The sequence below is a fragment of the Macaca mulatta genome, chromosome 10 (assembly GCF_049350105.2).
Source record: "Macaca mulatta isolate MMU2019108-1 chromosome 10, T2T-MMU8v2.0, whole genome shotgun sequence".
Classification (NCBI taxonomy): domain Eukaryota; kingdom Metazoa; phylum Chordata; class Mammalia; order Primates; family Cercopithecidae; genus Macaca; species Macaca mulatta.
This window is the reverse complement of record NC_133415.1, coordinates 83,723,829-83,749,709: the sequence shown is the minus strand read 5'-3', so window position 1 is coordinate 83,749,709 and position 25,881 is coordinate 83,723,829. Positions and strand designations below refer to the sequence as shown.

The 25,881-nt window shown below is 51.3% G+C and overlaps 1 protein-coding gene across 9 annotated transcripts; it reads left to right on the top strand.

Annotated features, from left to right (window-relative positions):
• Positions 1 to 906: 906 nt before the first annotated feature.
• Positions 907 to 22,365, top strand: RBCK1 (RANBP2-type and C3HC4-type zinc finger containing 1). 9 transcript variants are annotated; one of them, XR_013398721.1, is made up of 13 exons: positions 1,129 to 1,609; positions 2,711 to 2,855; positions 10,762 to 10,855; positions 10,968 to 11,166; positions 12,602 to 12,723; positions 12,827 to 13,000; positions 14,082 to 14,364; positions 15,344 to 15,455; positions 17,271 to 17,387; positions 18,654 to 18,833; positions 19,827 to 19,925; positions 20,287 to 20,430; positions 21,690 to 22,365. XR_013398721.1 is itself a non-coding variant. In NM_001266297.1 (12 exon segments), coding segments are annotated over 12 exon segments (1,533 nt in total). In that variant the 5' UTR covers positions 907 to 1,587; the 3' UTR covers positions 21,771 to 21,823.
• Positions 22,366 to 25,881: the final 3,516 nt, after the last annotated feature.

Here is a 25,881-nt window from a genome sequence, read left to right as displayed (position 1 = left end):
TTTTGGGTAAAGACCAAAATAAAGGGAAGGAGCGAGCCATGCAGACGTTTGGGTTACGGCAGGTGCAAAGGCCCTAAGGCAGGAGTGTGTCTGACTTACTCCAGGACCCAGCAGGTCAATGGGACTTGAGTGGAGTGAGGCAAGGGCAGGGTAGTCAGCTACGAAGACAGAGATCTGGAGGCAGTTTGCAAGCACTGGGGAAGATCTCGGCTGTTACTTTAAGCGAGATGGGAGTACTTGAGTCGGGGAGTGGCCTGAGTTTGATTTACATTTTAACAGGACTCTCAGGCAGCTGGGTGGAAATGGACAGAAGAGGGCAAAAAGAGAAGCAAGGAGGCCCAGGAGGAGGCTGATTCAGGACCCCTGAGATGATGGAGCACTGATGGAGCTGGAGCGGGATGGAGCCGGAGGAGGTGAGGGATGAGAGTCTGCAAGTGGAGCCCACAGGATCTGCTGATCGATGGGACGAGGAGCGGGAGAAAAATTAAAGCAGGCGAATGCAAACTTCACCAATAGCTCAACGAAAAGACAGACGGTGACCGCTGAGAGGCAGCGTCGGACCTGGGTAAGGGCGGGTTCCTGAGCCTGCCAGGCCTGGATTCAAACCTCGGCTGAGTGGCCTTGCACAGGTCATCAACAAACAGAGCCTTCGTTTATTCATTTGCAAACGGAGCCAAGGACCGGGCCTGCCCCGTGGTATGCCTGAGGCTTGGGTGAGCAGGCGCCGGCCTCGCAGGGGGCGCTCCTAACCCGTCCCCGGCAGCTCGACGCTGTGGATCTAGCCGCCTTCCAGCCCCGGCTCCAGCTCCTGCTCAGGTTCCTGCTACTGCCCCCGGCCCCCGGCCCCCGGCCCCGGGCCCCGCGCCCCGCGCCCCGCCCACCCCGCCTCTCGGCCCTGCCCCCTCCCGCTGCTCCGCGGTGCAGGCCGCAGGGTGAGCCCGGCGGGGTCCGGGGGTCCGCGGTTAGCCCCGGAGGACAGGGTGGGGTCGCCCCAAACAGGAGCGCCGGGAGCGCTGGAACCCCGCCCTCGGCGTCCGCCGCCGCCGGGTGGCCGGGCATTGGAGGTCCCGGATGAGGCGACAATTTTTCCGGCCCCCCTCCCAGTCCCGCCCCACTTCCGGGGCCGCCACTTTCACTTTCTCTTCCGCCGAAGCCGCTCCGCTTGCGAAGAACTGGGGCCTCCTGGGAGGAGAGAGGGCTTTGCGTTGAAACCCAGGACGCCAGGAGTGCTCCCGCAAGTGGGGGTCCTCCGGGACTTGGAACGCCCCGGCTGGGCGGTGTCCGGGCGTCCTTTCCCCGCTTCTCCCCACCTCGGCTGGTCCCGTTTCCTCTTGCGCCCAGTGCGGACTTGTCTCGGCGCCCGCTGCCCTCTCACCGCCCCACTCGGGATCCCGGCCTGGTCGCCAGGCAGTGTGATGCTTCCCGATTGCCGCGGGGACAGCGAGGCACAGACAGAACTTGGGCCGCGCCGGAGGCCACACGGCCTGGCTGAGTTGCTCCTGGTCTCCCGCCTCTCCCAGGCGACCCGGAGGTAGCATTTCCCAGGAGGCACGGTCCCCCGCAGGGGGATGGGCGCAGCCACGCCAGATGGACGAGAAGACCAAGAAAGGTGGGCAGAGGCTGGAGGTGGCTGGGGACCTTCCGGTGGGAAGTGGGCCCCGCAGGACCTGGCCTTGCCTGCCTGGAAGGACCTTGGAGAGGGGGCTTTAGCCTGCCCTCCCTCTGCCCCCCTCCCCATCAGTTTCCTCCTTTAGTACCTACTGGCTTCCAGAGCCATCTTGGGGCCCTGAGAACTCCTTGGGCCGGCTCTGTGCTGAGATGGGGCTTGGGGACTCGCAGAGGACACAGGGCATTGAACTTGGAGACCTCCTGGGCTGGTGGGATACAGACCTCAGTTGACCTGAGTAGCAGGGGTCCTTGCCTTTTCTCTTGCCCCCTGCACCTAGGGTTGTAGAACAGAAGTCAATCACTGCCTTGCTGGAAACCTTCCCATGCCCCTCTGTGTTCTACAAACAAAACCCAGAGCCCCTGGGTGGCCCACAGGACATCTCTCCTCAGTCACCCCGCCATGCTCACTCTACTGGAGCCCCACTGGCTTCTTTCGGTTCTCATCCAACCATTTCTTGGCCAAGGCCCTTACTCTTCCTTCCACCTGGACCACTCTTCCCCACTGGGGCTTGACACGTGCAGCTTCTCCTCCTTCAGGTCTCACCTTCAGTGTTACTCCCTCCCAGAAGCCTCCCCTGGTCTCCTTAACCTGTTTATTTTCCTGCCAGCAAGGATCACAATCTGACTTTTTTTTTTTTCTTGTTAAACTTGTTCATTGTTTCCCCACTGGGCAGGGAGATCCATAAGGAGAGGGACCCTGTTTATAAATCTCTGTGGGATTCCAGTTCCTGGGACAGTGGGTGGCACACAGTAGGAGCTCAATAACTGCTTATTGGATAAATGAATAGAAGTATGAGGGACCCTGGGAATATGAAGGACAAACAGAACCAAATGAGCCTAGAGTGAGGAGGAGTGGGGAATATCAAAGAACCCCTCCCAGAGAAAGGGACTTTTAGCCTGGGTGCTGAAGGATATGTAGGAGTTCACCAGGAAGACAGAGAAAGCAGCACACACAAAGGATCATCTCCTTTCCTACCCCATTACGCCCACCTCCTGAAAATAAAACCCTGTGCTAACTGGCTCCTGCTGTACTGGCTTTCAGCAGAGGAAATGGCCCTGAGCCTCACCCGAGCAGTGGCGGGCGGGGATGAACAGGTGGCAATGAAGTGTGCTATCTGGCTGGCAGAGCAACGGGTGCCCCTGAGTGTGCAACTGAAGCCTGAGGTCTCCCCAACGCAGGACATCAGGTGAGGAGTGCATGGCTGGCCTGAACCCTAGGGACAACAGGACAGGACATTCTTGCCTGTAAAACAGTTCTTCCTAATGGCAGGTTCTGGCTTCAGCAGGCCTGGCTTCTAACCCTAGTTATGTCATTAATCAACTGTGAAATATAGGGCAGGTCACTTCACCTCTCAGTGTGTCCTCATGTTAAAAATCAGACCATAACATAGGGTTGTTAGGAGGTGTACTGTATTAGGATGACCGTAACAGTAGCTATCTCATAGGGTTGTTAGGAGGTGTACTGTATTAGGATGACCGTAACAGTAGCTATCTCATAGGGTTGTTAGGAGGTGTACTGTATGTTAGTCCTTACACAACAGAAGAAAACAGAACAGTGATGTAAACGAATTTATGGCAGGGAGTCCAGATAGGGGGGTTCTGCTCCCCACAGTCCTCAGAGGCTCATGTTGCTTCTCTCACTGTTCTGCCCTTCATTCCCAGATTCCTCATGGTGCAAAATGGCCATTCCAGCTCCATCCAGCCATCACATCACAGGAGGAAGGGAAGAAAGGCACCCCTCCACATTCCTCTAAAGAGCATAGCTCAAAAGTTGTACACACTTCTTCCATTAATTTCTATGGACCAGAACTGATTTGTACAGCTACAGTTCAACTTGAGGGAAGACTGTATAGTCAGGATATTCAACTAGAATTCAGGGGTTTGCTTGGTAAGGGAAGGGAAGAGAATGGATACTGTCAGTCTCTGCTCCAGGAGACTTAAACTCAATGCTGAAACACTTTGCACAGTGCCTGGCGTGTATTATGCACTCAATAAACATTAGTGTCTATGGTTCTTTTTTGACTGCTTTTTCATTACTGGATAGTAAGGCAATAGTTTTATGGTTTCTGATTTTCAGTTTTCATGGTAGGTCCCATTTGATTTTTCTTAAAACAGTTTTATTTATTTATCCATACAGTTCAACCATTTAAAGTATACAGTTCAATGGCTTTTAGTATATTCAAGTTTGTGCAACCATTACCACAATCAATTTTAGAACATTTTCATCATCCTGTAAAGAAACCTGGTACGCATTAGCAGTCAGTCTCCATCTCTCTACCTTTTCCCTAACTCCCCAACCTTAGGCAACCACTAATCTACTTTTTATCTCTAGGGATCTCCCTTCTCTGGAAATTTCATATAAGTTGAATCATACAACATGTGGCCTTTTGTGTCTGGCTTCTTTCACTTAGGATCATGTTTTCTAGATTCATCCATGTTGTAGCATGTATAACAACTTCATTCCCCTTTTTTTGACATGAGGTCTCACTCTGTTGTCCAAGTTGAAGTGCAGTGGTGCCGTCATCTCTCACTACAGCCTCAACTTCCTGGGTTCAAGCAGTCCTCCTGTCTTGGCCTCCCAGGTAGCTGGGACTACTGGTGTGTACCATCACACCCAGCTAATTTTTTAAGAATTTGTAGAGATAAGGTCTTGCTGTGTTGCCTAGGGTGGTCTTGAACTTCTGGCCCAAGCAGTCTTCCCACCTCAGCCTCTCAAAGTGCTAGGATTACAGGTGTGAGCCACCATGCCCAGCCAGAACCTTATTCCTTTTTATTGCCAAATAATAATCTATTGTATGGACATACCTCATTATCATTACTGATTAAATCAGTTGATGGACATTTGGGTGTTTCTATTTTTTGGCTATTATAAACAATGCTGCCATGAACATTTGTGTCCAACTTTTTGTGTGGACATGTTTTCATTTCTCTTGGGTATATAGTAGGAGTGGAATTGCTGGGTCATACTGTAACTCTATGTTTAACCTTTTAAAGAAATGCCAGACAGTTTTCCAAAGTGGCTACACCGTTTTACATTCCCACCAGCATATATGAGGGTTCTAGTTTCTCCACATCCTCTCTAACACTTGTTATTTATCTATTTTATTATAGTCATCCTAGTAAATTTGAAGAGGTATCTCATTGTGGTTTTGATTTGCAATTTCCTAACCATTTGATGACAAATGATGTTGAGCATCTTCATGTGCTTATTTGCCATTTGCATATTTTCTTTGGAGGTTTGCCTATTTAGGTCTTTTGCCCATTTTAAAATTGGGTTTATCTTTTTTTTTTTTTTTTTTTGAGATGGAGTCTCACTGTATTGCCCAGGCACGAGTGCAATGGTGCGATCTCAGCTCACTGCAACCTCCGCCTCCCAGGTTCAAATGATTCTCCTGCCCCAGCCTCCTGAGTAGCTGGACTACAGGTGCCCACCACCACATCAGCTAATTTTTGTATTTTTAGTAGAGATGGAGTCTCACTGTGTTGGCCAGGCTGGTCTTGAACTCCTGAAGCCTCAGGTGATCCACCCACCTTGGCCTCTCAAAGTGCTGGGATTACAGGCATGAGCCACCACACCCAGCTGGGTTTATGTTTTTATTATTGAGTTGTAGGAATACTTTATTCATCTGAGATAGAAGTGCCTTATCAGCTGCATGATTTGCAAAAATTCTCTCTCATTCTGTGGGTTGTCTTCTCACTTTGTTGATGGTGTCCTTTGAAGCACAAAAGTTTTAAATTTAGATGATGTCCAGGTAGTCTATGTTTTATTTTGTTGTTTGTGCTTTTGGTGTCATATCTAAGAAATCATTGCCTCATCCAAGGTAATGAAGATTTACCTCTATATTTTCTCCTAAATATTTTATGGTTTTAGCTCTTACATTTAGGTCTTTGGTCCATTTTGATTTAATTTTTATATATGGTGTGAGGTAAGGGTACAACTTCATTCTTTTGCATGTGGATATTGAGTTGTGCCGGCACTATTTGTTAAAAAGACTATTTTCCCCTGTTTAATCATCTTAACCTTTTTGAAAATTAATTGACCATAAATATGAATGCTTATTTCTGAACTCTCATTTCTATACCATTGAACTATAATATACATCTGCCCTTATGCCAGTACCACACTGTTCTGATTACTGTAACTTCATAGTATTTGAAATCAGGAAATGGAAGTTCTCCAGCTTTTGTTCTTTTTCAATATTGTTTTGGTTATTGCAAGTCTCGAATTTCCATATAAATTTTAGGATCAGCTTGTCTGGTTGTGCAAAAAAGAAAAAAAAAACAAATGGGATTTTGGTAGGGATTTCATTGAATCTGTAGATCATTGGCCACTTGATTTTAAACAAAATATTGGTATATCTACTTCTTGAAATGGTTGATTGAGACAGTACCTGTGTACTCCTTGCTATGAAAAATGAGGAAGTTAACATACTCATCTTCCACCTTTGCTTTTCATGACTTTTTTTGTTGAAGTATCATTGTGGACATTTTCCCAGTTGACTTCCAGTTGATCCCCTGAATTAACTAACTGGCACTGGCGTTTCCTCTGTAAAATGTACAATGTCAGCCACCATCTTGCTATTAAAGTGTGGCCCCTGGACCACAACATGGGGGGAATCTCAGGTCCCACCTCAGACTTGCTGGATCAGAACCTGAGTTTTGAGAGGCTGTGGGCAACCAGCACCTCTCCAGACCTGCTGTTGGGTTCTCATCGATGGACCCTATGCTTCCTAGCAAATGATACCTGTTGTATGTGTTATTGGTAATAACATAGTTTACTTAGCTGTTACATTAATTAATAAAACATGAGCACTGAAAGAGTTGTTTCTGTGAAAATAAGCTGATTGCTTTAAAAAGACAAGAGACAAATCACACAGACACATACACACACACACACACACACACAGATTAACACTTTTGGGTGAGACAGTAGTAAGGAAATACAGTAAAAATCCAGAAGGGCTCTGTGCTCTGATGCTTCAGGAGTGTGTCTAAGTTCTTGCTCACTTTAAAGAAGCCGCTACTAGAAATATATAGATCATGATTATGGATGTGATTCATACAAAAAAAAGAAAAATCCATGGGAAACTCCAGTCAGCAGGTATAAACTCATGCTGGACATGGCGGCTCAGCACTTTGGGAGGCTCAGGCAGGAGAATGACTTGAGCTCAGGAGTTTAAGACCAGGCTGGGCAACATAGTGAGAACTTGTCTCTACAAAAAATGAAAAAATTAGCCAGGTTGGGTGGCACACACCTGTAGTCCCAGCTACTTGAGAGGCTGAGGCCAGAGGATTATTAGATCTCAGGTGGTTGAGGTTGCAGTGAGCCATGATCATGCCTGAGTGACAAGGTGAAACCCTGTCTCAAAGAAAGAAAGAGAGAAAAGCCGTTGGCTCTACACCTAGAGACTGGCCAGTGAATATGCATTTATAGCATGTAAGTTAAAATTAAGTGTTTAAGCTTTGACTGCAGCTGTTTTTGTGATGCTCTGCTGTTCACCAGCGATCTTGATGTGACATTGAATGAGCTCCAGCTGTATTTTTTTGTTGATAGTGTTAAGATTATAGCTTTTAAAAATTTTGTTTTCTAACATAATTAAGGCTTTTATGCTTTGCCTCTAGGTTGATTCTAAAAGTGCAATACTACTAGAAAGGATTTATAGTATTTTGATTATGGAAATATTATTCACTATAGAATAACTAGCACAGTCGAAACCATATGCACTTTTATGTTTCAAAACCCTTATTGCTGGAAGAACATTTTGGGGTTAAGATCCAGTCCTTTTCATGTTTTACTTTTCTTCTATTCTCTTGTATGAGACTCATCTATTTTTGTTTTTCAAGAACTTTTCATGTGGAAAATGTGGTAAATTTTTAGTTTTTGCATGTTTAAAAATTTCTAGGCCAGGCGCGGTAGCTCATGCCTGTAATCTCAGCACTTTGGGAAGCCGAGGCGGGTGGATCACGAGGTCAGGAGATCGAGACCATCCTGGCTAACATGGTGAAACCCCGTCTCTAAAAATACAAAAAATTAGCTGGGCGCGGTGGCGGGCACCTGTAGTCCCAGCTACTGGGGAGGCTGAGGCAGGAGAATGGCGTGAACCCGGGAGGCAGAGCTTGCAGTGAGTGGAGATCGCGCCACTGCACTCCAACCTGGGCGACAGAGCGAGACTCCTCAAAAAAAAAAAAATCTGTATTTTGCTCTCTCAATTCATTGACAGTCGACTGGGTATTCAAATTGTTTACCTGAAGAATTTTAAGAACATTTTCTGGACTACTTTTAAACAAATTTCAGATATTATTTTATCCTTAAATCTTTAGTATGTGTCTTCAAAAAATTAGGACTTGGCCGGGCACGGTGGATCATGCTTGTAATCCTAGCACTTTGGGAGGCTGAGGCAGGTGGATTGCTTGAATCCAGGAGTTCAGAACCAGCCTGGGCAACATAGTGAAACCTTATCTCTACAAAATATTAGCTGGACATGGTGGTGCACCCCTCTAGTCCCAGCTACCCGGGAGGCTGAGGTGGGAGGGTCACTGCAGTCCAGGAGATTGAAGCTGCAGTGAGCCAAGATCATGCCACTACACTCCAGCCTGGGTGACAGAAGTGAAACCCTGTCTCAAAAAAAACAAAAAACAAACAAAAAACCCTCAATACTATTATCACACCTTAGAAAAGGAATAAGAATTCCTTAAAATCCCCTAATGCACTGTTTATATTCAAATTTTCCTATTTCATTAGTGCTTTTTACAGTTTGTTTTCTTCAAATCAAGAACCAAACAAGATCTACACATAGCATTTCTTAATATGTCTTAAGTCTCTTTTATTCTTCTCTATTTTTATGCCACTAGTTTTTTTTTAAGAAACCTGGTCTTTTGACCTCTAGAATTTTCCCCATATTCTGGATCTATCCATTACCTCTTCATGGTATGTATTAGCCACTCTAGCATTGTTACAAAGAAATATCTGAGACTGGGTAATTTACAAAGAAAAGAGGTTTGGCGGGGCGCGGTGGCTCACGCCTGTAATCCCAGCAGTTTGGGAGGCCAAGGTGGGCAGATCACAAGGTCAGGAGATGGAGACCATCATGGCTAACACGGTGAAACCCGTCTCTACGAAAAATACAAAAAATTAGCCGGGCGTGGCGGTGGGCACCTGTAGCCCTAGCCACTGGGGAGGCTGAGGCAGGAGAATGGCGTGAACCTGGGAAGTGGAGTTTGCAGTGAGCCAAGATCGCGCCACTGCACTCCAGCCTGGGCGACAGAGCAAAACTCTGTCTCAGGAAAAAAAAAAAAAGGAAAAGAGGTTTAATTGACTCAGTTCTGCAGGTTGCATAGGAAGCATGGTCCTGACATTTGCTTGGCTTTTGGGGAGGCCTCAGTGAGCTTTTACTGAAGCGGGAGCAGGCACTTCACATGGTGAGAGAGGGAGAAAGAGAGATAGTTGCGGGGGAGGTGCCACACTTTACAACAGCCAGATCTCACGAGGACTCACTGTGGCGAGAAGTCACTACGGTGAGAGCGGCTCCAGGCTGTGAGGGAGCTGTGCCTATGACCCAAACATCTCCCACCAGGCCTCACCTTCAATACTGAGGATTACAGTTCAAGATAAGATTTGGGCGGGGACAAATACCCAGACTGTCATAGTGTCATTTACTATCTCCCATTTTTCCTGTAACTGGTAGTTAGAGATAAAGGTTCAGGTAGTCAGCAGTCACTTTTTTTTTTTCCTTTTTTTTTTTTAAGACAGAGTTTCACTCTGTCGCCCAGGCTAGAGTGCAGTGGTGCAATCTTGGCTCACTGCAACATCCGCCTCCCGGGTTCATGCCATTCTCCTGCCTCAGTCTCCCGAGTAGCTGGGACTACAGGCGCCCACCACAGCGCCCAGCTAATTTTTTTTTTTTTTTTTTGTATTTTTAGTAGAAACAGGGTTTCACTGTGTTAACCAGGATGGTCTTGATCTCCTGACCTTGTGATCCACCCACCTCAGCCTCCCAAAGTGCTGGGATTCAGCAGTCACTTTTAACGTGCAGGACTCTTTCTCATTTTTTGGTTACTTCATGCCTTTTCTTGCTTTCTGAACGCAATGTTTTCCCAAATCTCTCTGAAGGTACTACTTAGACTTCACTGTTGCTTATTGTTCTATACCCTAAATGATCTCTGTTTGCTTTGGGGTCAGTTCTGCTTTTTCATCTTCTCATGCTTTTGATTTTTCAAAAATGTTGGAGGATCCTCGAGAAAGTTAAAACCACTTTCTCTGGAATAATACCATGTGGATTTAAATCCTGCCTCTGGCTGAACACAGTGGCTTACTCCTGTAATCCCACTTCAGGAGGCCAAGGCAGGAGGATCACTTGAGGCTAAGAGTTCGAGACCAGCTTTGGCAACACAGTGACACCCTGTCTCTACAAAAACTTAAAAAATTAGCCATGGGGTCATGAGCCTGTGGTCCCAGCTACTTAGGAGGCTGAGATGGGAAGATCCCTTGAGCCCAGGAGGTTGACGCTGCAGTGAGCCAAGGTAGCACTACTGCACTCCAGCCTGGGCCACAGAAAGAGAGCCTGTGCCTTAAAAGTAAATCAATATATACAAATGAATCCTGCCTCTAACAGTTATTAGTTGCTTAGTTTGGCAGAGTCACTGTAACCTATCTGTGCCTCACATTTTTATCTGTAAAACAGGGATACAGCAGTACCTGCCTGATGGGTTCATTAAGAGGATTAAATGAGTTAATACACATTCAGTGCATTGAATAGTCTTAGCATATAGTAAACAACAACTTTTGGTGGTTTGACTAAGGAGCAGGAGAGAGAAGATAGAAGAGGTTGGAGAGGTCAGGGAGGCGCCAGATCATGGAGGCCCTCGTGTGCTGCCATGAGTTGATTCTAAGAGTAGCATGGAGCCATTGGAGGGGCCTAACTTTGGGTTCTAATAAAGGAGGAAGCATGGGTGGGGGCCTACCCCAGACTGGGGGTTGTGTGTGTGTATGTGCATGGCCATGCGCCTGTGTGCAAATACGTACATGTCTGTAGCCGGTGGCTGAGGCTGGACCCCTGGCCAGAGCCCATGCTGAGCCCCTGCTGTTCTCTGCAGGCTGTGGGTGAGCGTGGAGGATGCTCAGATGCACACTGTCACCATCTGGCTCACAGTGCGCCCTGATATGACAGTGGCATCCCTCAAAGACATGGTGAGTGAGGAGGCTGAGGGCGACACTGGGGTGGAGGCTCTCCCTTTCGCTCCTGCTTCCTCTCTCTCCTCTGGCCCTGCCTTCCCACTCTCTCTCTCGGTGCCCCCACCAGGTTTTTCTGGACTATGGCTTCCCACCAGTCTTGCAGCAGTGGGTGATTGGGCAGCGGCTGGCACGAGACCAGGAGACCCTGCACTCCCATGGGGTGCGGCAGAATGGGGACAGTGCCTACCTCTATCTGCTATCAGCCCGCAACACCTCCCTCAACCCTCAGGAGCTGCAGCGGGAGCGGCAGCTGCGGATGCTGGAAGGTGAGGCTCTGCCCGAGCACCGTGGGACCCAGCAGGGGCCCTGGACTCACTTGAGAGTGTAGGGCAAGCAGGGGCAGAGCCCCTGGGTTTTTAGTCAGGGGCTCACCCAGAGGACCCTATCCAAGTGGGGAAGAGAGGACCTAAGACACATGGGAGGGAGCATTTCAGGGACCCATCATGACAACAGCTGGCATGGGGACGGGTGGATTCCATCCAGGCTCTGGCATTCCCAGCTGTGTGACCTTGGGCAAGGTTAGTCCCATCTGCTGCCCAGTTTGCTAAAATCATAAACTGGGTATGACGGTGATGATAACTAGTGTTTATTCTTAATTTTTTTTTTTTTTTTTTTTTTTTTTTTTTTTTTTTTTGAGACGTAGTCTCGCTCTGTCACCCAGGCTGGAGTGCAGTGGCCGGATCTCGGCTCACTGCAAGCTCCGCCTCCCGGGTTCACGCCATTCTCTTGCCTCAGCCTCCCGAGTAGCTGGGACTACAGGCGCCCGCCGCCTCGCCCGGCTAGTTTTTTGTATTTTTTAGTAGAGACGGGGTTTCACCGTGTTAGCCAGGATGGTCTCGATCTCCTGACCTCGTGATCCGCCCGCCTCGGCCTCCCAAAGTGCTGGGATTACAGGCGTGAGCCACCACGCCCGGCCTATTCTTAATTTTTAACTTGTGAAATGTTTCAGACCTACAGAAAAGTTGCCAAATTTTACAAAGTAGTATATAAAGAATTCCCGTGTGCCTTTCATGTGGGTTTTACCATATTTGCTTTCTTTTATCATTCTCTTTCTATATAAAATTATTTTATTTTCTGAACCATTTTGAGAGTAAGTTGCAGCCATGGTGTCTCTTTCCCCTAAATAATTCAGTGTGCATTCCCTTGAAAAGAAAGGTCATTTTCTTACATTACTAGGCCTAACAATCCAACTCAGGAAACTAACACTGATACAGTACTGGTATCTGATCTACAGATCTTACTCAGATTTTACCAGCTGTCCCACTATTAGCATTTATAGCAAAGACTTGGCATTCAACTGTCATGTCTCAATCCCTTTCAAAGAGTCTAGGCCAGTTTCTTTTTTGTGGCGGGGGTAGGGGCTGATGTTTCCTGGGGAATGGAGTGAGCCACTGTTTTGGCAGGACCGCCTCAGCGGTGCTCTTGTGTCCCACTTGGTGAATCCTTCAGGAGGCACAGAAAGGCAGGTGTTATGGTAGATTTTGAAGCTCAGAGGACATAGAAGCATTTGCGGGTGGAGTAGGGACCCTGACCCTGGAGGAGCCAGGATGCCCATTTGGCCAGATGGAAGCTGGAGATGCCCCCAGGGAGGAGGGAGAGGATAGGGGGAGGGTCTGCCTGGCTGGCTCAGGGAGACCCACCCCCATGGGTGTGGACCAAGCGGGCCACGTGGAACCACCACCCCTTAACCCTTCTCCACAGATCTGGGCTTCAAGGACCTCACGCTGCAGCCACGGGGCCCTCTGGAACCAGGTCCCCCAAAGCCCAGGGTCCCCCAGGAACCCGGACGGGGGCAGCCAGATGCAGTGCCCGAGCCCCCACCGGTAAGCTGTCCCTGACAACACTTCCCTGGCCTCAGTATCCTCTTCTGTGCCCCTCCCTTGCCCCACCCTGTCCAGTCCGGCTCACAGCCCGCCCTGCTCCCAGGTGGGCTGGCAGTGCCCCGGGTGCACCTTCATCAACAAGCCCACGCGGCCTGGCTGTGAGATGTGCTGCCGGGCACGCCCCGAGGCCTACCAGGTCCCCGCCTCATACCAGCCCGACGAGGAGGAGCGAGCTCGCCTGGCGGGCGAGGAGGAGGCGCTGCGTCAGTACCAGCAGGTGGGTGCGGAAGTCCCTGGACAGACACCTGCAGACCGCACGGGGGAGGTGTAGGCCAGGAAGGGAGACACCTGTGCATTGCTGCTCCTCCCCATTATTGCCTTGCCCCTCCCAACCACGCTGCTGGCAGTGACCCTGCACCTGGCTGTGACCTGCCCTCTTTCAAAGGTCACCCTGTGGCTGAGACCCACTCCCTGGCTGTGACGCACATCCAGATTCACATGCCTCACTCCCACGTGAGCTGTGGCTCCATCCCTAGCTTTGACACACCACACAAGTATGGCTGGCTATGACCCTAGCATCCTAGCCATGACCACACCTCAGCTCGGACCTCACCCTCACCTGCCTGTGACCTAATCCTACTCCACCTCCCCGTGACCTCCCCCTGTACTCTCCTACTCCTGACCTCATCCCTCTCGGGCTTGGCCCACCCTTGACTTCCTGAGAGCCTGGCCTGGCCCCTCACTGCTCCCTAGGGGGATGACCCCCAACCCTGGTCTTGCGCCTTAGCCCTCCCCCGCCCCCATCATGACACACACACTAATGACACAGACAGTGACCCCCGAGTGCTCCCCATTCTGATCTCACCCCTGGCCCACCTGTATTCCCCTTGGACCCGGTGCTACCCCTGGCCAGCCCACTCCTGTTCTCATCTCAGCCTTGCTCTGCTCCCCGGCTTTGTCACTTCCTCACCCCTGACCTTGAGCTGGCTCCACCAGCCCTGGCCCAGGCCCTGCCCTGCTACCTGACTCACCACTCAGACCCTGGCCCCCTTCCTTTCCCTGCTGCCACTGCTCCCTCTCCTGATGCCTTCCCTGGCTACCTGGCCGGCCTCCCCTCCCTTGGCTTCCCCATGGTCCGCCTGGCCTCTCTCCCAGCCCCGCCCCTCCCAACCTTCCTGCTCCTGACCACCCCTGCCCACCCCCATCCCGGATACCCGATCCCGATCCCGACTGGCTCCCAGCTTTGCCTCTTGCTGGTCTGACCCAGCCCTGACCACGCCCTCCGGTCCTTCCCCCTTCGTGGTCTGACCCGCCCCCGAGGCCCTGACCCACCCCGTGGCCCCGCCCCGTGTGCCCAGCGGAAGCAGCAGCAGCAGGAGGGGAACTACCTGCAGCACGTCCAGCTGGACCAGAGGAGCCTGGTGCTGAACACGGAGCCCGCCGAGTGCCCCGTGTGCTACTCGGTGCTGGCGCCCGGCGAGGCCGTGGTGCTGCGTGAGTGTCTGCACACCTTCTGCAGGTGCGGCCCCCAATCCCACCCCCGGCAATGCAGCTTTATTAAAGCCGCCAGTTACGCAGGGCTGGACGTGGGTGGGGCCCTGTGCTCTGATACCTCACTGGACGCCCGCGAAAACCTACGAGGTAGGCTCCGTCTCCCCATTTTGCAGATGAGGAACCTGAGGTGCAGAGAGGCCAAGCAGCTTACCCAAGGCCACATGGCTCGTAAGAGAAGCAGCCTAGACATGAACGCAGGCATGGGTGGAGACTCCAGAGCCTCCCTTCCCCTCTACCTTTCACCACCCAGGCTCCTGCAGCCACGCTGCTCTGAGCCTCGCTGTGGGCATCTGCCAGTTTCTGAGTCTCCTGTCATGGCCCTTCCACCCCTGAATGTGGGGAACACAGACCCACTCACCACAGCAGACCCTTGTGGAGCAGTCCCTGGGTGACAGGCTCCATGCCTGCCTCCTGGAGCTTACATTCCAGCAGAGAGGCTGATGTGAATTGGATAATCACTGGTTGATGTCCTTGTGAATTATGTCAAATGCTACATACAGTACGTTAAGAGACAACAGGAGTCCTTCCTGGAAAGGGTGGTCTGGAAGCTTCCAAGGAGGTAGCTCCAGAGCTGGGACTGGAAGCCCTGCTGTAGGTGTGGGCCTGGCGTGTTGGAGGAGGCTGAGGAGGTCTCTTGGTGGCTGGAGCAGAGGGATGAAGGGGGTAATCAAAGAGCAGGATAGAGAGGTGTTGGGTCTGTGAGCAGCGATGAGGAGTTGGGATTTGTTCTGGGTGGGATGGGGGTCACTGGGGAGACATGGCTGCTGTTCTGAGATAGACTTTAGGGGCCAGATGGATGCAGGGAGCCCAGTGAGGAGGCTCCTGAAGTCGCCCAGGCGGGGGATGTGGGGCCTGGACCAGAGAATTGGAGCGGCCATATGGAGACAGGATTGGAGGCCTTGGTGATGGGTTGGTGAGAGGGATGGGAAGGAAGGGGATATTGAGGAGAAGCCCACCTGGGGTGACTGAGTGAGGCCCCTGGGGTCAGGCCTTGCCATGTGAGGGGTGGAGTCCCCAGTGGATGGGGTTCCTATGATCCTAACTCTTCTCCCCTCCCCTCCCCTAGGGAGTGCCTGCAGGGCACCATCCGCAACAGCCAGGAGGCGGAGGTCTCCTGCCCCTTCATTGACAACACCTACTCGTGCTCGGGCAAGCTGCTGGAGAGGGAGATCAAGGCGGTAAGGCCTCGGGGTGGGAGACATACCCCAGTCCTAAGGAACTGGGCCCGGAGCAGGCAGCTAGGGACTGGCTGAGGCAGCAGGCATCTTTTCTTTCTTTTTCTTTTCTTTTCTTTTTTTTTTTTTTGGAGATGGGGGTCTCCCTATGTGGTCCAAGCTGGTCTCAAACTCCTGGGCTTAAGCGATCATCCATCCTTGGCCCCCCAGACATTTTTCAAGAGATTTGTCTATGTGGGGTGCTGAGACCCCAAGCAGAGAAAGAATTGAGGGGAGTAGCTAGTCAAGAAACCACATCTATGAAGGAAAGACAGCAGAGTTGCTAAGAGTCAGGGACTTGGCTCGGCGTGGCAGCTCACACCTGTAATCCCAGCACTTTGGGAGGCCAAGGTGGGCAGATTGCTTGAACCCATGAGCTCCAGACCAGCCTGGGCAACGTGGCAAAACCCTGTCTCTCCAAAAAATATTCAAAAAATAGCCAGTCGCGAGGGCGTGCGCCTGTAGTCCCAGCTACTCGGGCGGGGGTCAGGAGTGAGTGGGCTGAGGTGGGAGGATTGCTTGAGCCTGGGAGGTCAAGGTTACGGTGAGCTGTGATTGTGCCACTACACTCCAGCCTGGGCAACAGAGTGAGACCTTGCCTCAAAAAAAGAAAAAAAAATAGTCGGGGAACTCTGGAGCCTGGTGGCCTGGGTGTGTGACCATAAGTCAGATATTTAACCTCTCTATGCCTCTATCTCATCTCTGTTAGAGTCAGAGTTACAGCTTCTATTTCCAGGATTACAAAGATTATGGCAGAGCATATGTGTATAGAATTTAGAGTAGTGCGGCCAGGCACAGTGGCTCATTCCTGTAATCCCAGCGCTTTGGGAGGCCAAGATGGGTAGATCACCTGAGGTCGGGAATTCGAGACCAGCCTGACTAACATGGAGAAACCCCATCTCTACTAAAAATACAAAATTAGCTGGGTATGGTGGCACATGCCTGAAATCCCAGCTACTCCAGAGGCTGAGGCAGGGGAATCGCTTGATCCCAGGAGGTGGAGGTTGCAGTGAGCTGAGATTGCGCCATTGCACTCCAGCCTGGGCAACCAGAGCGAAACTCCGTCTCAAAAACTATATATATATTTAGAGTAGTGCTTGTCACATGGTAAGCCTTTGTTGTTGTTAGCACTTACTGTGTAACAAATCACTGCAGGCTCAAAACAACAGTCATTTATTTAGCTCATAAATCTGCAAGTTGGCCGGGCGCGGCGGCTCACGCCTGCAATCCCAGCACTTTGGGAGGCCGAGGCGGGCGGATCACAAGGTCAGGAGATCGAGACCACGGTGAAACCCCGTCTCTACTAAAAATACAAAAAAAAATTAGCTGGGCGCGGTTGTGGGCACCTGTAGTCCCAGCTACTCGGGAGGCTGAGGCAGGAGAATGGCGTGAACCCGGGAGGCGGAGCTTGCAGTGAGCCGAGATCGCGCCACTGCACTCCAGCCTGGGCGACAGAGCGAGACTCCGTCTCAAAAAAAAAAAAAAAAAAAAAAAAAAATCTGCAAGTTGAGTTGGCCGTCTGTATCTGTGGGTACCACACTGGAGAATTCAACAACGGTGGATAGAACATATTCTTAAGAAAACAAAAAAATTACAGTAAAAACCAAATTTTGGAAACAATACAGCATGAACTGTTTATATAACATTTATGTTATATTAGGTATTATAAGTAATTTACAGGTGATTTAAAGTGTATGGGAGGATGTTGGTAGGTTGTATGCAAATACTATGCCGTTTTATATAAAGAGTTTGAGCATCCCTGGATTTGGGTATCTGCAGGGATCTTGGAACCAATTCTCTCTGGATACCGAGGGATGACTATAATTTGGATTGGACTTACCCGGATGGTTCTTCTGATCTGGGCGGGGCCTCGCTGATTTCACCTGGGCCTCGCTGGTGGGTCAGCTGTTTGTTTAATTTTTATTTTTTATTTTTGAGGGTACATAGTTGGTGTATACATTTCTGGGGTACATGAAATACTTTGATACAGGCATGCAGTGCGTAATAATCACATCATGGAGAATGGGGAAGCCATCCCCTCAAGCATTTATCCTTTGTGTTATGGACAGTCCAGTTATGCTTTCTTAGTTATTATAAAATGTACAATTAAATTATTGACTATAGTCTGTCTGTTGTGCTATCAAATACCAGTTCTTATTCTATTTCTTTGTACCAATTTACCATCCCCACTCCCTTCCCATGCCCCACTACCCTTCGCTGCTTCTGGTAACCATCCTTTTACTCTCTGTCTTCGATAGTTCAGTTGTTTTGATTTTTAGCACCTGCAAATAAGTGAGAACATGTAATGTTTGTCTGTCTGTGCCTGGCTTATTTCATTTAACATAATGACCTCCAGTTCCTCCATGTTGCTCTAAATGACAGAATTGCATTCTTTTTTTATGGCCGAGTAGTACTCCATTGTGTATATGTACCACATTTTCTTTATAGAATACTAGTTTAATCATGTCTTTCCCAACATTGCTTATTGTTTATGTTCCTTTCTTTATTGTGAGAAAGTAGACATAACATTTACCATTTTAACCAGTTTTTAAGTGTACCGTTCAGTGGCATTTAGTACATTCACACTGCTGTGCAACCATTACCACCATCCACCACCAAAACTTTTAGAAATTCCCCCTACTTTCTTTTTACTTTTCTTTTCCTTTTTTTTTTTTTTTTTTTTTCCAGCTAGGATTTCATTCTGTCACCCAGGTTGGAGTGCAGTGCATCAGTCATGGCTCACTGCAGTCTTGACCTTCTGGGCTCAAGCGATCCTCACAACCCAGCCTCCCAAGTAGCTGGGACTACAGGTGTGAGCACCACACCTGCTTTTTTTTTTTTTTTTTTTTTTTTTTTTAATTTTTTTGTAGAGATGAGGTCTCACTGTATTTCTCAGGCTGATCTTAAACTCTTGGCCTCAAGGAATCCTCCTGCCTTGATTGACCTCCCAAAGTGCTGGGATTACAGGTATAAGCCACCACGCCTGGCCTAAAATCCACTTTTTGAATGGAGTTTTTCAACACTATGAGGATCACATGAAGGAAAAAGCCTGGCCTGGGTTGGAGTTTATGGGCTGGGGGCTTTCTGGAAGGTATATGGTGGTCAAGGGTCATATGTCAGGTGTTCTGAATCCTGAGCAACAAGGACGTGGTCTGTTGGCAGCTCCTGACCCCTGAGGATTACCAGCGATTTCTAGACCTGGGCATCTCCATTGCTGAAAACCGCAGTGCCTTCAGCTACCATTGCAAGACCCCAGATTGCAAGGGATGGTGCTTCTTTGAGGATGATGTCAACGAGTTCACCTGCCCTGTGTGTTTCCACGTCAACTGCCTGCTCTGCAAGGTGGGGCCAGGGACTCACCCCACCTAGTCACTGTCATCTTGCCTGGAGCTTACCACTGCAAGTGCGTGTTCTCCTGGGAAGGGAGCTATGACCCTGGCCTGCTAGTCATGACTTAGAGCTGCATGTCGGTGGGAGAGTGTGGCTCGAGCCTGAACCAAGCCCTGGCCCCACAGATGGGGTCCCAGACCCGGCCCCAGATGGAGCCTCCAACCTAGGCAGCCCTGGTCCACAATGGAGCCCTGACCTGGGACCAGTCAACCCCGGTCACAGACTGAATCCCAGTCCCACACTGAGCCCTGACCCCATCCAAGTCCATAGACTCGGCCTCTGACCAAACCTGACCCTGCACTTGTCACTTAAGGTGGTTCCATATTCAGCCCAGACCCTGAACTAAGCTCTGACCCTGGCTTCTGACTGAACCTGTCACAGACTAATGCCCGACCCTGGCCCTATGCCACGTCTCCGCCCCTGTCCTGAACTGAGTGCTGACCCCAAACCCAGACAGCCCTGCATGATCCTTCCCCTAGGCCTGTCCCTGCCCCTTCATCTCAAAAGTGGAAGGTGAGGAGCCGGTAAACAGGTCTGGAGCCTGGTCTCACACTCAGCCTGAGCAAGCTCAGTCTGGGGTCATTGGGCCTGTAACCCCGGGCAGGGCCTTGGCAGGGATGCAGGGTTTCACCTTACGGGTGTAAGGGATTTCCGTGCCCATCAGAACTTAAATAAGCTGGGTGTGGCAGCATGTGCTGATAGCTTGTGCTACTCAAGAGGCTGAGGTATATTTTGCTGTTAGCATATGTGATGACCTTGACTTCACCTCCCTGGTGCCAGTATCCTCTTCTGTAAAATGGCTTATGCTTGACAAAGTGAGGTCCTGCCAGTGACTACACCTAGAGGCATTAAGTGCCTTTGTGGACTCCTGCCCTGCGCCTCACCTCTCCCAGCTTCTTAACCCCCTGAGGAACCTTCTCACCTTGAGTCCCTCACCTGCTGCAGGCCATCCACGAGCAGATGAACTGCAAGGAGTATCAGGAGGACCTGGCCCTGCGGGCTCAGAATGATGTGGCTGCCCGGCAGACGACAGAGATGCTGAAGGTGAGGCTGGGACAGGGCCGAGGCCTAGGGATTTTAAGTTCTGGGATCCAGGTGGGGACTGGGGGCTTCTCAGCAAGGGCTGTGCTCACACATCCCTGGAGGCTCTGGTCTCCCTTCTGGCTGTCACTTCCATCCAGAGATGGGACTTAGGCCAAGTTGTCATGTTGGGAAGAGCGTCTGGGTGGAGGGTGGAGACCATAGGAATGAAGAGGGGCTTGCTGGACGGAGCCTGGCCTGGCGGAGCTGCACAGGATAGACTCCACAGCACCAGAGGGTCTCTATCTTCTCCCTGCCATGGGGAGGAGCCAGGCTGGGTGACTGCCCCAGCCCCGCCCCAAGGCCAGCGCCTGTCCCGCTCCAGGTGATGCTGCTGCAGGGCGAGGCCATGCGCTGCCCCCAGTGCCAGATCGTGGTACAGAAGAAGGACGGCTGCGACTGGATCCGCTGCACCGTCTGCCACACCGAGATCTGCTGGGTCACCAAGGGCCCACGCTGGGGCCCCGGGGTGAGTCTTCGCTGGTGGTGGTGTGGAGAGGGTGCCCTTGTGGGTTTGCCTTAGAGGAGGGCTTGGAAAACTACAGCCCATGGGCCATATCCAACCCAGCACCTGACTTCGTACAGCTCCCGAGGTCAGAGTGTTGTTTCTTTTGAAACGGAGTTTTGCTCTTGTCGCCCAGGCTGGAGTGCAATAGCGCAGTCTCGGCTCACCGCAACCTCTGCCTCTCAGGTTCAAGCAATTCTCCTGCCGCAGCCTCCCAAGTAGATGGGATTACAGGCGCCACCATGCCTGGCTGATTTTGTATTTTTAGTAGAGACAGGGTTTCTCCATGTTGGTCAGGCTGGTCTCAAATTCCTGACCGCAGGTGATCCGCCTGCCTCAGCCTCCCAAAGTGCTGGGATTACAGGCGTGAGCCACCGTGCCCGGCCACAGGAATGTCCTTTACATCTTTAAATGGTTGAAAAAATACCAAAAGATGACTATCTTGTGACATGAAAATTACATGAAATCCACATTTCAGTGTCCATAGGTAAAGTGCTTTGGAGCACAGCCGTGCTCGTTCATTTACATGTTGTCTGTGGTTGCTTTCACACTGCAGAGGCAGAGGCCATATGGCTGCCCAGCCCAAAATGACCGGCCCTTTGTAGAAAAGGTGTTTGCCCACCCTTGCCCTAGAGGACAGCAAGTAAAGGTTCCATCTGGAGTTAGAGGTGGATTGGCCCCTGGCTCTGGCACATACTGACTGTGTGATTAGGCTGCCGCTCACCTCTCTCAGCCCTGTTTCCTCTGTGAAATGGAGATGATAGCTGGACTTATCTCAGGCTTGTTGTCAGAATCAAGTGGAAAAATTGCAAGAGAAGTGCTTAGAGAGTCTGTCATTTGGTGAGCACTCTTGCAAATGGTAGCTGTCATTATTAGGGGTGTGCTCTGGAACTGGGAGCCTGTTGTAACGTTCAGGTAGACTTTCAGACAGGTAGAGGCGGAGGAAACTGCCTTCTTGCATGCTGCCAGTATGCTGACATGTCTAGAATATGCAGAGTGGTCAGATCCTCTCCCTGGCCTGTTCCTGGATCTAGGCTTGGGTAGACTGAGTGCTGTGGGAGCCCAGAAAAGGCCTCAGTGACTCTCCATCAGGCAGCTGAGGCCGACAAGGCCATTCTTGCAGGAGGGCCTGCAGAGGCAAAGGCCCAGGTGGGAGAGTACTCGGCTGTGGGGGCAGTCTCTGCACTGCCCTGACATTCTCTTCTCTTCCTGTCATCTTCTAGGGCCCAGGAGACACCAGCGGGGGCTGCCGCTGCAGGGTGAATGGGATTCCTTGCCACCCAAGCTGTCAGAACTGCCACTGAGCAAGTGGTGGGACCCCATGCTGACCCAGCCCCACATCCACATTCTGTTACGGGGCAGGGCTGGGCTTGGGGCTTTGGCTCCAACTTCTGGCTGGGAGATGCTTTTGTGCGGAGACCAAGTCCCTGAGCTTCGTGGACGGCCTTGCTTGCTGTAGCGTTGTAGGGGCCCTGCCTGCACTGCTGTTGTCCATGGTCACATCTGCCCCAGTGCGTTTGTCCTTCCCTTGGGGCTTGCCAGCCAGACTTCTCTCCCCTGCAGCTCCCACCTCTGCCTGACCCCAGCCTTAAACACAGCCCCTGGCCAGAGGCCTTGCTGGGTGGAGCCTCTGTGTGACTCCATACTCCGCCCACCACAACACTCATCTTTCGAATACCAAGCACTCTCAGCCTCCCTGCCTTCCCCTGTCAGCTTTCCGGGGCTAACTGTTCTCTGCCTTTGTGGTTGGAGGCCCGGGGCGCTTAGAACTCTTGCTAACCTGTTCAGAGCCGGGAAGGAGACTGGGCAGTTTGAAAGCACAGCCCCTCAGGTCCAGTTCTGCGTCTCCCTCTCTGCAGCGTGTGTAAGCTATTATAATTAAAATGGTTTTCCGCGAAAGGATGAGTGTGATGTCCTTGAGAGGAACTGAATGTCCTGGGCTGGGACCCTACACACAGGTAGGATCCCGAGGTCTCTGGGAACTGCCTCAGAAAGTTGACTTGTCAGTCCATCGATGGTAGAATGAGGCTGTGACTGAGCACTGGGACCTTTCTACCAGACGTGGACCCCATGCCCAGCCTTGGACCAGGATGCGCTTGGGTCCCCGTCAGCCAGAACAGGCGGAGTGTGCAGTATGTGAAGTCTGCAGAGAAGGATGGGCTTAGGGGCGGGAGGGGAAGTCTTGCCACTCCTGCTCCCTTTTGACCTCTCAGCAGGCATCCAGGGTTGGCAGGTCGATAGTTCAAGAAGGAACCAAGCTGCTGCAGTTGAGGGGTGAGGTCCATCCTAATTTTCACATCTCAAGCAAGACGGCAAAGTATCGATTCAGCAGTGTTGATTAGCACCCACTCAGTGCTGGTCAGAGGTGACTAAGACATGGTCCTGGGATGCTCATTCTGTAAGTTTTTCCTCCATTCTGTGACCCACCCTCCTTCCCCTTTTGAGATCTGGTATTTATTGTCCACGCTGTGATGTGACCATCATCATAGCAGGTGGAGGGCGCCTCTTCTGCTGAAGGCCTGTGGTTTTGTGGGGAAGGGCCTGTTCTGGCCTCTGGAAAGGCACTGCCACCTGCTGTTGGATGCCAAGACTCAAGAGCTGGCCCCAGTCACTGTGCGCAGAGCTGTCCCAGAATGTGTGAGTGGACTGGGTCCTGCCGGCACTACCTGCATTGGCTCAGGGCAGTCGACCATCGCAGAGGATGAGGGGCGCACTCAGGCAGCCTTCCCGGCCCTGGAGGCAGAAAGGCCCAGGCAGAACCACCAACTGGGAGGAAACAGAAAAAGCAGAGGAGAGCCAGGCTGCAGGCGCGTGGATGGGACCCACTTGGGCAGATGCTGTCTCATACCCACTCTTCCCTCTCTTGCCAGGGCCTGGCCTAGTGTCTCTCAGGAGCCTGGGCACCAGACAAAAGCAGAGATTGTTCTCTTGTGGTGCCGTCGGCTGTAATCAGTCCACCTAATGTTTTAGAAATTTAAATTGGTTGCCAATCTTTTTAAATTGGCAACATCTTTTACTACATTAAAATCTCGATGCCCGGCTTCTCTTGAAAATGTCAAAGCTTGGTAATGCCAGGTCCTCACTTCCACATGGGGGGAATGGAGTCGCAGAGATGTCAAGTCTCTTCATGTGGTATATACCCTCCGGTTTGCCACAGTCCTGACCACCCCAGGACTCACGCCCAGGCCTTTCCAGTGCCCTTGCACCATCCTTTTTCTCTTAAGAGGAAAATGAAGTGGGTGTCTACCCACAGTGTATCACAGGTGAGGGTGAGACGGTCAGAGAGGGCTGTGCTGGCTGTGGCTTTGCTTGACCCGCCCTGTCCATGCTGCAGTGGTGCGGAGGGGCAGCGAGGTATGCGGGGCCAACTCCGGTTCCTGCCTCAGCTCCATGCTCCTCGCACCTGTGAGTGAAAGATCTAAGACGAGCAGGCCCAGGGCACCCTCTACTGCAGGGCCAGGTGGAGGGGCCTCCACCTCCCAAGGCTCCCCCCATGCCGGGGGCCCAGACCTTGAGAGCCCAGCACCAGCTCTCCAGAGCAGAATGAAAACTACACCCCAGGGCTTTGGACTCAAACCATCTAGAGGAAGCAGCAGGAGGTCCCAAATGTACTTGCGTGACACAATGATCATTCTCTCCTCAGGTGCAGGACAGGGGCAGGGGAAGGTGAGTGGAAGCCCATTGCTCAGATAAAGAGCAGCTGCCACTGAGGTGGCCCCGTGGCCTATGCCGGTGCTCACTGATATCTTCCTCTAGTGCCTGGGGCTGGCATGGAATCTGCTCAAATGCAGGCAGCTGGAGGTGAGCCCGCAGCCTGGTGCTCCCAAGTGCCAACCATGAGGAAGTCTGGAGAAAAGACCAGGGAGCAGGGGCCCTCGTGAGGAGCAGGAATTGGCAGCAGGGGCCACCAGAACACCAGAGGGGATAGTGGCAGCGGGAGGAAGATAGAGCCAGGCTGAGTCTCAGCCCCGTCACCTCTTGGCTGGTGAAGCCTCTGGCCTGTTCCTCCTTTCAGTCACCACTTCATCCCTGGGTGATCGTGGGCCCAGTGCAGGACTGGCTACAGGTGTTTGTTGATTGATAACTGCTGACGAAAATGCACAGCTTCACAAACAGAAATTCATTTCACCAACACTCTTGCAGGAAGCCCTCCAGGAGAGACAAAACCATCCCTGCTTTACTGTTATGGACGTGAGCCTCCGAGAGGCAGTGACTTAGATGCTCATCCAGCCAGGAAGGAAGGGACACACTTGACCCTCAGTCTGAGACCCCATCAGGCCACCAATAATTCTCCCTCCAAACCCAGCTCAGGTCAAGGCCTATCTTCACCCTCAAATCACCCTCAAGGCAGGCTTAACTCCTCTCCACAGCACTATAGCCATCCCCACCCGGCCCCGATGCTCCACGGACAGGGCCACCTTCCTCCACAGACCCTAAACCAGAGCCCTCTTGGGCTTTGCTGGCCCGAAACCACCTAAACTTGTTACTCGTGTTATTTTTACACTGGCGTTTCCCCTCAGCCTTGCATACTGTGTGGTGTTTTCTGACACCACTTTTCCAGATGTCTGACACCAACGTCAGGGCTACCCACACTTCCTGGCCAACTACACATTCAGGGGTTCCCATGACTCCACCCCCTCAGGTTCAATAATTTGCCAGAGTGACTCAGAACTGAGGATCGCCCTGCCCTGACGCTTCCTGGTGTGGTGTCCTCAGGGATGCAGTGCGGGCAGGAACAGCCACACTCGAGATGAACAGGGTAAGGGATGGGAGCAACTGGCAGCCACTGGAATCTCAAGTTTTGGGGTTTTTGTTTGTTTTTTTGAGACGGAGTCTTGCTCTGTCTCCCAGGCTGGGAGTGCAGTGGTATAGTCTTGGCTCACTGCAACTTCCACCTCCCAAGTTCAAGTAATTCTTCTGCCTCAGCCTCCCGAGTAGCTGGGATTACAGGCACCCACCACCATGCCCGGCTAATTTTTGTATTTTAATACAGATGGGGTTTCACCATGTTGGCCAGGCTGGTCTCAAACTCCTGACCTCAGGTGATCTGCCCACCTCGGCCTCCCAAAGTGCTGGAATTACAGGCGTGAGCCACCGCGCGCCCAGCCCTGAATCTCAAGTTTGTAAAGTGCTCCACCTCAGTCAGCCGGACTCCCAGGAGTCACTGCTTGGGATTGAAAGTTTCCACCTTCGAAATCACCTGGACTTTCTGGTGCAGGAGCGACCCTGAGGCAATCTAGGGGCCCTACTGTAACAACTTCATTAGCATTAACTCAAATGGGCTGGAAAGGGGTTATGAATACCAAGACATTCACCACTCATGAAATTTCAAGGGTTGTTGGAGCTTGGAGCCCCGTGTTAGGAACCCAGGAGGAAGACCAAATATTTCTTAGTATCCCACACATACCCTTCCTC

Excerpts from the sequence above, each read along its gene's own strand:
- RBCK1 (XM_015149291.3), top strand. The coding sequence starts at position 1,569 with ATGGGCGCAGCCACGCCAGATGGACGAGAAGACCAAGAAAG. Across the intron at positions 11,167-12,601 it reads GCAGCTGCGGATGCTGGAAG|ATCTGGGCTTCAAGGACCTC; the intron begins GTGAGGCTCTGC and ends CCTTCTCCACAG. Across the intron at positions 12,724-12,826 it reads CAGTGCCCGAGCCCCCACCG|GTGGGCTGGCAGTGCCCCGG; the intron begins GTAAGCTGTCCC and ends CCCTGCTCCCAG.